Source organism: Diaporthe citri (assembly GCF_014595645.1).
Source record: "Diaporthe citri strain NFHF-8-4 chromosome Unknown scaffold_19, whole genome shotgun sequence".
Taxonomy (NCBI): Eukaryota; Fungi; Ascomycota; class Sordariomycetes; order Diaporthales; family Diaporthaceae; genus Diaporthe; species Diaporthe citri.
Genome location: NW_025064864.1, coordinates 353,069 through 368,730, shown reverse-complemented (window position 1 = coordinate 368,730; position 15,662 = coordinate 353,069). Strand labels below are relative to the sequence as shown.

At 22.7% G+C, this 15,662-nt stretch overlaps 2 protein-coding genes across 2 annotated transcripts; both read left to right on the top strand.

Moving 5' to 3' along the window:
* Positions 1–9,651: 9,651 nt before the first annotated feature.
* On the top strand, positions 9,652–11,545 carry INS49_005683 (uncharacterized protein; the record flags this gene model as incomplete). The annotated part of the gene is made up of 3 exons (XM_043166461.1): positions 9,652–10,726; positions 10,778–11,359; positions 11,421–11,545. The coding sequence occupies 3 exons, from the start codon at positions 9,652–9,654 to the stop codon at positions 11,543–11,545; spliced, it is 1,782 nt and encodes a 593-aa protein (XP_043017022.1).
* Positions 11,546–12,001: 456 nt separating this feature from the next.
* INS49_005682 (uncharacterized protein) lies at positions 12,002–13,448 on the top strand (the record flags this gene model as incomplete). Its single annotated transcript, XM_043166460.1, has 8 exons — positions 12,002–12,169; positions 12,263–12,385; positions 12,522–12,645; positions 12,698–12,714; positions 12,787–12,983; positions 13,047–13,144; positions 13,204–13,319; positions 13,443–13,448. The coding sequence occupies 8 exons, from the start codon at positions 12,002–12,004 to the stop codon at positions 13,446–13,448; spliced, it is 849 nt and encodes a 282-aa protein (XP_043017021.1).
* Between the last annotated feature and the right edge of the window lie 2,214 nt (positions 13,449–15,662).

Here is a 15,662-nt window from a genome sequence, read left to right as displayed (position 1 = left end):
AAGAATTGCTATAACTTATTAAGCAGGGCGTTAATTTACTTAAATTTAAAGTTTATTAATATTTAAGGGAATATAATTTCCATTATTATAAGCTTAGCTTAAAGTAGCTATATATTTTTAAATTTATATAGCTTAATATTGCTATAAAGCTTTTTATAAGAGTTTTGCATAATAATAAATATAAATAAAAGCATAAAATATAGCTTTATATTAATATAAAAAGCATTAAGGCTTAATACTTTTATATAAACACTATTTATATTAATATATTAAGTAATAATATATTAGCTTAGCGCTTTTTTAATTTTAATGCTTATTTAAGCATACTTTAATACCATTAATAATACCTTAAATATATAATTAATAATTAAAAGGCTTATTATATTTAAGCCTTAATCTTACTTAAAATTATTATTATTAAAATATAATTATATTAAAGGGTAATATAATAATAAGTTACTTATAAAACCCTAACCCTAAGCATAGCTAAGCAACTTGCTAAGCTTTTTAAAAATAAGCTTTATTATCTTATTAATAATAATATACCCTTTAAACAGCCTTATTATATTACTTAACCTACCTTAATTAATTAATAAGCTTTTATCCCTTTTAATATATATTATAAAGTAACTTATTATACTTATAATATAGCTTAAATATGCTTTTTATTTATATTATATAATATATTTTATCTTTCTTTATAATCTTTAAGCCTTAATTAATATTTATAATAACTTTAATAAAGTTATTATGCTTATAAATTAAGTTATAATTAAAAATAAGGTTTAAAAGATAGCTTAAGTTAAGGCTTTAATAATTATTATTATTATTACCGTTAAAGATTAGCTAAGGGTTGTTAATTAAAGTATTTTAAGCAGCCATAACGTTTATAACAAGGTTACCCCTGCTTATAAGGCTATATATAAGGTAAGTATATACCCCTTAGCCACGCTAACTATCATTATTATTACTATTATTTACTTTTAATAAGCTGCTATTAAATTTATTTATTTTTAATAAGCTATTATTAAATTTATTTACTTTTAATAAGCTATTATCAAACCTGCTTATAGTTAATAAGTAAGGTAATAATATTAATAATAATAATATTAATAAAAAGTTATTATTAACTTAAGTAAGGTTTTATAAATTATTTAATAAAGTAAGTAATTATTAATATTATAAAACTTATTAATATTAATAAATTTAAGCTTTAATTAAGTTAACCCCCTTTAAATAATTTATATAATATAAATATTTTAAGGAATTAAGGTTAGGATTAAAGTTCTTAACAAGGCTATTTTTAATATAGCTTTTAATATAATTTTTAAGGTTTTTAAAGCCTTTAAGTTAATTTTTATAGTTCCTTTTATAATTTTAATTATATTATTTATTATAATATTTATTAAGCTAATAAGCTAGCTTAATAATTTTAATAATAATAAATATATTAATAAGTTATTATTATTAATTATAAGGGTATAATTAATAAATAACTTAAGCGTTATTAATAATAATTATAATATAAGCTTTTTCCTAGGCTTAAAATAAGGTATTAATATAAAATTGCTATAAAGATATTTTAACAAGGATTTTATTATTGCAAGGGGGTTTTTAATAAAGCTATTAAGCATTAATATTCTTATATTATTGCTTTTAGCAGGTATTTATATAAGAGCATTTAATATATTTAATATAAAAGCTTATTTTAATATAGGTAGTATATTTAATAAGGTAAGAATAAGCTTAATAAGGATAATTAATTATTATAAATTAAGAGATATAGTTTTAATAAGGGTAGTAATAATAATAAGGTTAAGCCTTAATAACTATATAAGTAGTTAAGTAATTAATGTTATAAAAAAAAGAAATTTACTATTTAAGGTAAGTTAATATATATAAAGCTAAGTTTATTAAGTATTTACTAATAAATAAGGTAATTTTAATTATTATATAAGCTGTAATATAATTATAAGTTATAATGCAATTAAGGTAAATATTATGGGCATTATTATAAATATAGGGATAATTATGTTAATAGCTATAGCATTTAATATTGCAATAATATGGGCTTAATTGCTAATAATAAGTTAATTTATTAGTTTTATATTGCTTAAGGGGTTTTATATAATTTACTAAAGCATTTCTTTTTTATATAAACATTACTATTTATGCTTTATATGCTTTTTTAATGCTTTCTTAATAAGGGCGTAATTAAGTATAATAAAGCTATTGCTAAGCATTAAATAGTTTATAATTTAAATATATTTAAATATAAATATAATATTAAAAGGAAAAGAAGGTTATAAGAAAAAGAAGCTATAAGTTATAATAATAATAAAAAAGTATTATTAAAGGGCTATATATATATTATAGCTAAGCTATAGCGTTATTATAAGCCTTAAATAGCTAAGGTTAACTTATTTATGCTTTATTATGCAATATTTAAAATAAGTTATATAGTAATAAGTTAATTTTTTTTAAAAAAGTACTTTAAAGAATTTCTTAATATAATTAAAATTATATTAAAGCTTATTGCAATATATTAGCAAATAAGATAATATTAAAGAGTATATAAGGGTATTAACTAGCTTAATGCAATATAAGGCTATTATATTTATATATATTATTTATGTATATTTTAAGGATTATATTTCTTATAAAATTAACGCTTATGCTAAATAATAATATATAATTTAAGAAAATAAGGCCTTTATAATAATATTTATTATAATTAATAATAATAAGTAATTTAAAAAAATAAAGCCCTTATAATAATACTTATTATAGCTAATAGCAATAAGTAATTTAAGAAAATAAAGCCCTTATAATAATACTTATTATAGCTAATAATAATAAGTAATTTAAGAAAATAAAGCTTTTATAATAATACTTATTATAATTAATAATAATAAATAATTTAAAGAAATAAGGCCCTTATAATAATACTTATTATAATTAATAATAATAAGTAATTTAAAGAGATAAAGCCCTTATAATAATACTTATTATAATTAATAATAATAAATAGCTTAAAAGATATAATTATTATTATAATAAAGTATTATAATAATAATAACTTTTATAATAAATATTTATAAAAAAGTTTAATATAATTTTATATATATATTATATTTAAAAAATATAAAGATTTAAAATAAATTAAATAAAAGTTTAAAATAACTTTATATATATATTATGCTTAAATAATATAAAAATTTAAGGTAACTTTATATATATATTATGCTTAAATAATATAAAAGTTTAAGATAAGTTAAGTATAAGTTTAAGGTAACTTTATATATATTATATTTAAATAATATAAAAATTTAAAATAAATTAAAAAAAAGTTTAAGGTAATTTTTTTATAAAAAGTACTTATATAAATACTTTATTTAATAAAAAAAATAAAAATATATTTCCTTTTTAATATTAAGAAAAAGAAATATTATTATTTTTACTTTTTAAATTTAATAATATATACTAAGCTTTTTATATAAATAAAATAAAAAGTATATAAAAAGATAAATTATAAGATTTAAAATAAAATAAATATAAAAATATAAAGATTTTTTAAATTCTTTAAAATTCTTTTTACTTTTTAAAAAAAAAAGCTTTATTAACTATATATTATAAATTTTAAATTTTTTTTTCTTTAAGTTTTATTTCTTTGCTTAACTCTTAACATTAAAGCATTATAAATAAATAAGTAATTACTATTAAATACATTAATATAAGCAAGTTATAAATTCCATTATTTATAATTATTTAAGGTACTTACTACCTTATTAATTAAGTAATAAAGTTAAGTTTTTTAAATAATTAAATTATTAAGCTTATTTTTAATAAATAAATAAATAATAAAATTAATTTAAAATAAATTTAATACTTTAATAAGCATATTAAATTAAAAAGAAATATTAATTATTAAATATTAATTATAAATAATTATAAAAGCTATATATTAATTAAATTTAATTAATATTATAAAAATAATAAAATTATTATTATTAATATATTATTATATTTATTTTACTTACTTTAATTATTAAATATTACATTATATTTACCTTTAAAATGCATATATAATAATTAAATTAACCTTTTTATCCAAGCCTTTATTAATTATATTATTAAATTTAAGTTCTTTTTTATTTTTAAAGTAGTTTATAATAAGATTTTTATAATAAAAAATATTAAATTTATATTTAAAAAAATTAAAATTTTTTATTAAAACTTTAATTTTATAATTTCCAAGCTTAATATTTATTTATAAACTTTTATATAATTTCTCTTTATTTCCCCTTAAAAATAAAAGTCTTAAATATTATTAAATGCTTAATAAACTATTTAATAATTAAGTTTTATTAAAAGTAAAATCTTTATTTATTAAAAAAGCTCCCTTATATTAATTATAAACGCCATTAATTAATTAACAAAGGGTATATAAATAATAATATACTTATTTATTATAATAAATAAGCAAATCCATATATTTTAAGAAATTAATATAATGCTTATAAAATATTAAAGGGCTAAAAAAACTTAAATATAACTTAAAAAAGCACTTATTATTAAGAAATCCTATACTTTTATTTAAAAAAAATAAAAAGAGAAACGGCCAGTTAATAAAATTAATAATAATGCTAAGGAGTTAATTTATAGTAAATTAACTAAAAAACGGTATAATAATTATAATAAAACTAAGCATAATGCAAGAATTTATAAGATAAATAAAGAAGAGTTTATTTAATTAAATTTTAACTATATTATAATAAATCCAGCTTAATTAATATTAATTAATATAAATATATAAATATTAATAATCCGCAGTAAACCAACTTTTTAAGGGTATAATTAGCATTAAATAATGTTAAATGCATATTTCTTACTAAAAATTAATTAATTTAAATTAATATTATAACTATATTAACGCCTTTAAATTAATAAAATTAATTAAAAATAAGGGTTTAATTGCAATTAATATTAATTAATGCTAAATCTTATAAATCTTTTTATATTAAGTGGGTGCTATGGCTAGCTAAAATTAGCTAAAGTTATAAAAATCCATTACTTTTTAATATTCGCTACTTTTTAATAAACCATGTTATTTATATTATTTATTTTTAAAGCTTATTTATACTTTATAAAAAACTTAATTTTTATTTTTTTAATATAAAAATAAACTAAAGTTATTAAAATAATAATAAAGTTTTTAAGAAAAATAAATATTAAATAATAAGTAAATATAGCTTTTAATATTTATAATAAACTTATTATTATAAAAATTTTAAGTTTATTATAATAAAATAATATAAAAATATAATAAAAAAAGAATAATTAATAAGGTTTATATAAACTTTTTATTATTAATAATTATAACCTTATTTTAAATTTTTTAAATAGCTTAATAATTTTTTAATTTATAATAATATAATTATATTATTATAATAAAATAAAGAATATTATAATTTAAACTTTATAATTAAATAATAATTTATAATATATTATATATTTTAAGTTAAAATTTTTTAAATATATATTTAAATTCTTTAAAATTAAAATAATAAAGATAATTTTTAAAAATAAAAAATAAGTTAAAAATTCTTATTAAGGAATTTTAATATAAATATTTATTATTTAAGCATTTCTTAATTAAATATTTATTACTTAATAAAAAAAAATTATAAATTTATATTAAAGCTTTAATAAAATAATATAATTATTATATTTAATAATTTATTTAAGAAATTTAATTATAAAAAGTATTAAATTTAATTAAATATAATGTTTTTAAGTTTATATTTTATAATAAGAAAATATATAATAATATATAATTTTTTAAGTTTTAAATAATATATAAAATTAAAAGTAAAATTAAAAAGCCTTATAAAAAGTTATATTTTATAATAATTAATTATAATAATTATAATAAGAAAAAAATTTTTACTTAGTTTTTTATTATTTAATAATTAAGCTAATAATTTTTAATTATTTTAATATTATTTTCTTTTTAATAAAAATATATATTAAGCTTTAAAATATTACTTAAGCTTATTTATAATTAAAATTAAAGCTTAAATATATAATACTTATAAAATTATTATTAAAGATTTATAATAAGTATTCTTTTAATATTATTATATATATTATTAAACTTTTATATAATATTATTAAATTTAATATATATTAATAAATAATATATTATAAATATTATTATAAAAAATTAAATATAATTATCTTTATTTATAACTTATACTTTTTTATTTTAAATAATAATATAAATAACTTTAGCATTATAATTATATAAATAAATAATATTTTCTTTATTATTATTTTAATATTTTTAATAATAAAAAAAGAAAAAATTAAAAAAGTAAATATTTAATATAAGTTAAAGATAATATTTATTTTTAAAATAATATTTAATTTTAATAATATAAAAATTATTATTATAAAGAATAATATTATTAATATATATTAAAAAAGCTAAGGTATAAAAATTACCCTTATTTAAATTACCTTTCTTAATTAAGAATAATAATATATTAAGTAATAAGCTTATAATGCTTACTTAATTTTTATTTATTAATTAAAACTTAAAATAATAACTTTATAAAATTAAATATTTATAATAATATTATTTATTAATTTTTTATTAAATATAAAAGAGTTATTAAAAGTATTTTAGTTTTTAAAATTTATAATATAATTTATAAATTTAATATAAGTATTATTTTAATAATTACTTTACATTAAATTATTATTTATTTTAATATTAATATTATATTTTTTATAATTTATATAAATTTATACTTTTTATATAAATATTTAATTAAGCTTAATATAATTAAAAAAAATGCTTTATAATTAACTTAATAATATTTTAATAATTATATAAAAAATATAAATTTTTTAAGATTTAATAAATTATTAATAATTATAATTTAATTAATGCTTTTATAAAGGGTATATTAAATAAGATTTTTAAGCAATTTATAATTATTAATAAAATTATAATTAAGGTATAAAAATATATTAATTAAGAATAATTATTTATTTAAATAAAAAGAAAAGGTATAATAAAGCTTAATATATTATTTATTATTAAGGAAAAGCATTTAAATAAAAGTTAATAAAACTTAATAAGTTAAGTTAATTATAAATAAAATTATAAAGAAAAGATTATTAAAATAATTTAATTTTTGCTTTTATTTAATAAAAGTATATAAAATTAATAAAATTTTAAATCTTTCTTTTATTAATTAATTATAAATTACCTTAAGAAATAATATAATATAGCTTATATTTAAAATTACTTTCCTTTTAAGGGCAAACTTTATAATTAAGATTTTTATAATAATGTTTATATATTAAAGGTTTAAGTAATAAGGGTTATTATTATTTTATAAATATTTAAGTTACTAGCTTATATTTAATATATATTTTTAATTAAATTTTATAGTTTAATATTTAAATATTAAATTTATATATATTCTTATTTATTAACTTAATTAATATTAAATAATTTTTTAATAATTCCTTATACTTAACTTTTTTCTTTTATTTAAATATTTTATTTATTAACCTTTATAACTTATCTTATTTATTCTTTCTTTATAATTAATTAATCTTTATTTAATTATAAATATTAAGCATAATTAAGCTTAAGTTAAATTAAATTAAAATATATTATAAGTTAAAAATTAAATAATAATATTATTAATTTAAGGATTTAATTTAATCCTTATTTAACTTAAGCATTATAAATAATAAAAGTATAAGTTTATAAAATGCATTATAAATAAAATATTTATATAATAAAAGTAATAATTTATGCTTTATTAATTAATATAATTAAGATAATTTATTATATATAATTATTAAAATAATCTTTATTTATTAATTGTATATTTTAATAAAATAATTAACCTTTAATCTCTTAATAATAATTTAAGCCTTTTTATATGCTTACTTTTTATAAATACTTAATTTAATTAAATAAGTATATATTTTTAATTAATTTAATTAATTAATAAATTTAAATTTAGCGGCTTTAAATTTAATTTAACTTTTTTTTCTTATATATTTTTTAAAGGCATGCATTAACTATTTAATTAAAAATTGCTAATATAGTTATAAACGTGTTATAAGGGGATAATAATATTAAGCATTATAAGTAATTAGCATTAAAGCACCGGCAGGCAAGGGTTACGTGCGGCAATACATAATTACCCCTAAATAATTTATAGCTAAAAACAAGTTTTACAGCTTATAGCTATAACCTTTCTTCCTTTTATATAACTAATTTAAATACAATTAATTTATTATTAATTAACATATATTAACTTAATTAACAAAATTTATATTATTATTATATTTAAGTATAATTTTTAATAAAAAACTTAAAATAAATTTAAAGCTTAATAATATATAAATATAAAATTAAGGTAATATTTTATTTAAATATTAAAAGTATAAAACGTATTTTAAAATTAAAAAATAATTTTAAAATATTTATAATATTATTATAAGTTTAATTATATTTAAATTTTTTTATAATAAAATAAAAATAAATATAAGCTTTAATTAAAGCTTTAAATTAAAATATAAAATAATTTAATAATATTTAATATAAAAATAAAAAAAAGAAATAAAATTAATAAATAATTAAATTATAATTAACTTTTTATTTTTCTTATTATTAATTAAAAATATATAAAATTAAAATTATATTTAAGCTAAATTATTAATAAAAATAAGTTATTTAAATAAATAAAAAATAAGTTTTATTAAATCTTTTTAAAAATTATTAAAGGAAAAGCTTTAATATAATAAAAAATAAAAATAAAAATAAAAGGGAGTTAAAAAAAGGAAAAAGGTAAATATTTTAAAAATTCTTAAAAATAAGAAAAGCTTAATTAAAGTATTAAATAATAAGAAAAAAAAAGAATTAATTTCTTAAAAAATATTTAAAATAAGTAAAAAAGCTAGCTTTTATAATTAATTAAAATTTAACGCAATATTATTCCTTATATATTTCCCTACCCTTATTAATAATATAATTAATATTAATTAATATTAAATATATATTTCTTATTAAAAGTTATTTATTTTAAATTAATATTATATTTATATTAACCCCTTTATATTAATTAAATAAATTAAAAATAAATAATTAAAAATAATGAACATTAATTAATGCTAAATTTAATTAATTTCTTTACATTAAATAAGTGCTAAGGTTAGCTAAAGTTGGTAGATTTAATGAAAATTAAACACGAGGTGATATTGGACATGAGGTAGTAAACCACGTTAATTAAAGTTAATAATCTTAATAATGCTTAAGCGTGTTTCCGGGGCATTATTAGTTGGGTTCTGGCGGGGTCGCGGGAAGTTCCGCTTGGTGGTGCTTGCTCCTCCTCTTCAGCTTAACTGAACGTTCCACGGAATTAGCAGAGTAGTGGGTTCCGGGGAGCACGTCTTGTAACGGCCAAACAAGCGCTTTTGGAAATCATGAGTAGTTAGTCGTCGTAGCAAAGCACGTCCGAGGACCCTGGATGGAATAAGCAACAGTTCCCCAATAAATATCCGCAACTCCTTAGACGCTGCGCCAACCAGTCTCAAAACAAAAAGTAACCTTCTTTCATCATGGCTATAACCAAGTGGGAGCGTACCCCTCGGGTCTCTGTTGACGAACTGCCGAAAGCCACCCTCCCAGAGCAACATATACCAAAAGGGGCCGACGCTGACGCTGCAGTCCGGTCGTGCGTTGCAAAGCTGCAGGATCTCACAGCCGAGGACCTCCGCGCCAACAGCCACTGGCGTGACCTATTTGCTCTCACCAACAATTTCAGGACTTTCAGTCGGTCTGAACATATCGTACCTGCCTGGAAAGAAGTCAGCACCGCTCACCAGCCCTCGGATTTCAAGTACGTAGAGGGCAGCGCTCGCCTGGCTCCTCCCGGGCCCGCAGCACTCTTCATTGCCGGACGTTTCACGTTCAAGATCGGTGGCGCCCTGACTGGAGTTGGATCCGGTGCGATTGGTGTTGTCGCCGACGGGGACGGCTGGAAGATCTGGTTCTTCAACACCGTCCTCGAGGAGGTAGATGCGTTCGGCAACCCGGATCGGGTCCCCAAGGCCGCGCCGAGCGACGGTGTCGCCAACGGGACGAGCGACACACCAGTCGATGTCGTTGTCATCGGGGCCGGCCAGAGCGGCCTGGGCGTGCTGGGCCGCCTGAAAGCACTTGGTGTCAAGGCAGTGGCTCTTGAGAGGAACGACACCATCGGCGGGAACTGGACCGGGCGGTACGACAACCTGAAACTGCACACTGGCAAGTACTACGCCACCCTGCCTGGTGACAAGACATTCCACGACGATGACTTGCCTTACCTGCTTGGGAGCAAGGACCTGGCCCAGGGGTTCCAGAGGTATGCGAGCGACTTCGGCTTGGACGTCCGAACCTCTACGACTGTGGAGTCGGCCCAGTGGGACGACGCCTCGAAGGTCTGGACTGTGCACGCAAAGCAGCATGGCAGGGGCTGGTCGATCCAGGGCCGTCACCTCGTATTTGCGATAGGCGCGGTTGGTCAGTTCCCTAAGGTGCCAGAGATTCCAAATCGGGATGCTTTCAAGGGGACAGCCATACACTCAGTGCAATACAAGTATCCTGCAGCGTGGAAAGGAAAGAAAGGTGTTGTGATAGGCACCGCTAACACTGGTAAGTGAGAGACATCGATCATGTTGGCGGGGATGCTAATCAAAAGTCCAGCTCACGACGTGGCAGAGGACATGGTTGAGGCCGAATTGTCTTCAGTGACGTTGGTCCAGCGCAGCCCTACTGCCATTCTGCCATACAACTATTTCAATGCACTACACCAGCCACGCTACAACAAAGACTCAGACATAGAAGTATCGGATCGCGCAGAATGGGGCCTGCCCTTCCCAGTGCTCGGGCTCATGTCTGCGGCGATCTTCAACAACCTGTACTCCAGGGACCCTGAGCCATTCGAAAGCCTCCGAAAAGTGGGATTTGAGGCCGAGCTTCCTCAACTCCTAAAGATCCACGAGCGCGCAGGAGGGCATTACCTCGACGTCGGCTGCTCAAAGAAGATCATTGACGGCAAGATCAATGCGAAGAAGGGAGACATCGAGAGCTTTATCCCGACCGGTCTCAAGTTTACTGATGGGAGCACGCTCGATGCGGACCTGATCATCTTCGCTACTGGCTTCAACATTAACATCCGAGAGGAGATGGAGAAGATTGTGGGTCCCGAAGTTGGTAACCTACTCGAAGACAATAACGGATGGGACAAAGAGGCCGAGGTCCGCGGTGGTTGGAAGCGCCATGGGCGTAAGTGCCTCCTTTTGAGTGGATTATCTGTCTATATGAGTGTTAATATGGGTGACAACAGACCCAGCAATCTGGCACACGTCCGGAGACTTGGGGATGTCCAGACTGTTCTCTAGATTCCTGGCATTCCAAATCAAAGCGGATCTCGAGGGAGCGCCGTTTGAACCATACAACGAGACCCCATAAGCGTGGTGTCGTTGGATAGAGCGGACATGGACGAGAATGTTCTCCACAGGTTCGGTTCGGGGCAACACTTTAGAGACTTCTTCTATCTTTCAAGACATCAACCAGACAGAAGAACCCGTAGTCATTGCTCGGTTATTTAAGCTTAACCTAACGTCTCGTACGGATAAACATTCGGCACTTCCCGTGCATGTTGCCCTACCTGTGAGGTGAATACCACCTAATCTTTCCGGCATTGTTCCTCCGCTTGGGAAACCTCGTATCCAGAGGTGCTCCTCACCACGACTGGTGATGATCCACATTACCCTTGCGACTACCGTGAAGTCCGACGACCCCACATTATGACTATTATAAATGTGTAGAAGTGAATCGCTGAGGCATCGTTCTATCCTGGTTTTTGTCAGTCTCCGCCTCTCGCCCCAACTTGAACAGCTCAGAAATAAGAGCACTGTTGTCATGATGGCTCTTACATCGTTGATCCAATTCGCTGCTTGCTCAGCAACTGCGCTTTTACCGTCTGTACAAGCGGCCACTTCGTCTTCCTTGGCTCTCAAGATTCGCGAAGGTGGTGTTGGCGTATTGGACATTGCGATCCCGCCGAATCGCAAAGACGACAGGTACTACACAGTGAGTAGCACACTCATTCAATAAAGAATGCACTCGGCTATCTAAACATTCCGTTCTGATGATGATTGTCCATGGGTCGACATAGATTTCGAGGGCCAGAGCTTGCCCGTTCTGTTAGATACCGGTTCTGCGGATCTGTTTGTGGCTTCGACCGAATGCCCCACGACAGATGAAACAAGTGGCTGCTTTGGACTGCCGGAGCAGTTTGTGATCGATGTAAGTGAGCCCGTGTACTATTTCCATGACATTCTGATTTCCACACTTGGATGACTTAGATGGATGGATATCTTCGGATCATCCATCTGATATCGCAAACAATGGATCTACTTTCTCGGTACTTACAAGATCTCAGAACAATACACGTCTTGTCCCAAACGAGTCTTTCTATACAATCGTTGGAGAGGGGCCGGTAAGTGGAAATCAGAGTCTCTTGGACGTTGGACTGGGCGGCATAACCGCGGACAATTTCGCCACGGGTATGTCCAACTCCCTCACAAAATGGCTTCCCTATTACTAATTTTCCGAAAGGACTTATCTACGCGGCGGTAAGGAACCAGTTTCAAAGTGGAAGCTTCGCCGGGCTCATTGGTTTGAGCATGACTGCTGTCTGAGGACAGGCATACTTCAACCATCGTCCCCCGCTGTTCGACGCGCTCGTCTCTGGCGGCATTGTGAAGAAACCTGTTTTCTTTATAGGCCTGCCGCGCCTGGGTGATCCTGACTCCAAGCCGGTGGGCAAGTTGACGCTGGGTGACATTGAGCCGGAGTACGCGGGACTCGACATCACATATAGTGATATCATCAACAGCACAAAGTATGTAAACATGCCGCCTACCAGGCGATGCCGTTCGGCGAGTTTCTAATGGTCCCAAGTGAGCTATAACTACGATGACTTGCCTCTCCAAGCTCAAGGCTGGGCCATCGAGTTGCAAGGGCTGCGCGTCAACGGCGTGACCGTCAACCTAACCAGGGGTCGTAAGGCGTCCCGATTTCCAAAGTTCGACGAATTGCTCGCTCACCACGTGCATATTTAGTTCTCGACGATGCTGGTCGCTACATGTCTCTCTTGGACACGGGAAGCTCCGACATTCTCGTCCGGTATGACGAGCTTGTGGCCATTGCCCAGCTCTTCAACGGGACAGAGATGTACGTACTTCCACTGCCTGCTAAAGAGTCTCCTGCCGCCTGTCTCTGCTTTTCTCCTCTGCCTTTGATTTTTCTTGATACTCGGAACATTGTTTGGCAGGTGTCTAGTCCATTCTTCGTTTCACAGGTGTAAGGCCCAGATCAGCTCCTGGAGTCGTGTGTTCACGGACTCCATAATCGGGGTGCCTTGCTTACGTTCGGCCTTCAGCCTACGATTATGTTACACCGGACTTTTACAGCGTGCAGCCACGTGTGGGACTTGCGCCGCTGGTGGATGGGCAGGCGGCCGTGGCAAGGTATCCCCACCTACCAGGAGGGACGGGGTTTTCTGACTGGGTCACGTAATGCACTCATATTTTAACAATTAATTAAAATTTTATAATTTTAGCGAAATGCTATTAAAAAGCTATTAAAATATTTAATATTACATTAATTTTAACTTAATATTAATGTTTATTTTACATTAATTAACATTATAATAAATTTAATTTAATTTATTAATAAGTAATTAATATTAATAAATAGCTAATTTATTTAACTTTACTTAATTTTAATTAAGATTAATATTTATTTAATGTAAAGAAATTAATTATATTTAATATTAATTAAATTAAATTTATTATAATATAATTAAAATTAAATTAATTAAATCTTTTTTTATCTTTTTTATAAGTTTTTATATTATATTTAATTTTATTATAATTATTATATTATTATTTAATTAATTAATTATAAATTAACTTTTTTATTTTATTATTTATTTTATTAATTAATTAATTTTTCTTTTATTTTTCTTAAATAAAAGCTTAAACTTTCTTAATAATAAATGCTTTTTTAAGTTATTTTTAAGTTTTTTTAAGCTTTTAATATTTAATAAATATTATATTAATATTTTAAAATATATAAATTTATTTACTTATTATAATAAATAAATATATTATTATTTATATATTTTTTATTAATTAATTAATAAGCTTTATAATTAATATAAAAAAGCTTTTTTAATAAATAAAGATTTTACTTTTAATAAATATTAATTCTTAAATACTTTATTAAATATTTAATAATATTTAAAACTTTTATTTTTAAGAAAAAATAAAAAGGCATTATATTAAAATTTATAAGTAAATATTAAGCTTAAAAATTATAAAGTTAAAACTTTAAAGATAAATTTTAGCTTTTTTAAATATAAATTTTAGCTTTTTTAAATATAAATTTAATATTTTTATTATAAAAATTTTATTATAAGTTATTTTAAATATAAATATAAATTTAAAGTTAATAATATAATTAATTAAGGCTTAAATAAAAAATTAATTTTATTATTAATTATATATATATTAAAAGTAAATATAATATAATATTTAATAATTAAAATAAATAAAATAAATATAATAATATATTAATAATAATAATTTTATAATTATTATAATATTAATTAAAATTAATTAATATATAATTTTTATAATTATTTATAATTAATATTTAATAATTAATATCTTTTTTTACTTAATATATTTATTAAAATATTAAATTTATTTAAATTAATTTTATTATTTATTTATTATTAAAAAAATAAGCTTAATAATTTAATTATTTAAAAAAACTTAACTTTATTATTTAATTAATAAATAATAAATACTTTAAATAATTATAAATAATAAAAATTTATATTTTTTTTAAATTAATATATTTAATAATTATTAATTATTTTTTATTATTATTAAGTTAAATTAATTAATTATTTTTATATTATTATAAAGTTAATTTTATTAAAATTAAACATTATTATTAATAATTTAATATTTAATTATTATATTATAAATTAATTTAAATTAAATTTTAATAATTTTTAAATCTTTATAAAAAGCTTTTTAATAATTATAAAAATAATTAAACTTAATTTTTAAGTTAAATTATAAATCATAAAGCATTAAACTAATATTTATAAGTAAATTTTATATTTTATAATATTTATAATAAATTGATTATATTTTTTATATTAAAATAATATATAAAAAATATTTAAATATTTTAAATAATAATATATTAAATAAATATTTACTTTTTAATTACGTTAAGTTTATAGTTATTAATATATATTATAATTATTAATTTTTAATATATTAAATATTTAAGTAATTAAATTAAAGTTTTAATTAATATTAAAAAGGTTAATTTATATAAACTTTAATAACTTTTAATTATATTATATTATTATTAACCCTTTTAAATTAATAAAAAGTTAATTATAATTATTATTAATAAATATTAAATAAATATTAAGCTTAATTAAAATTAAATAAAATTTAAAACATTAATTATTTATTAATAAATTATATTATAT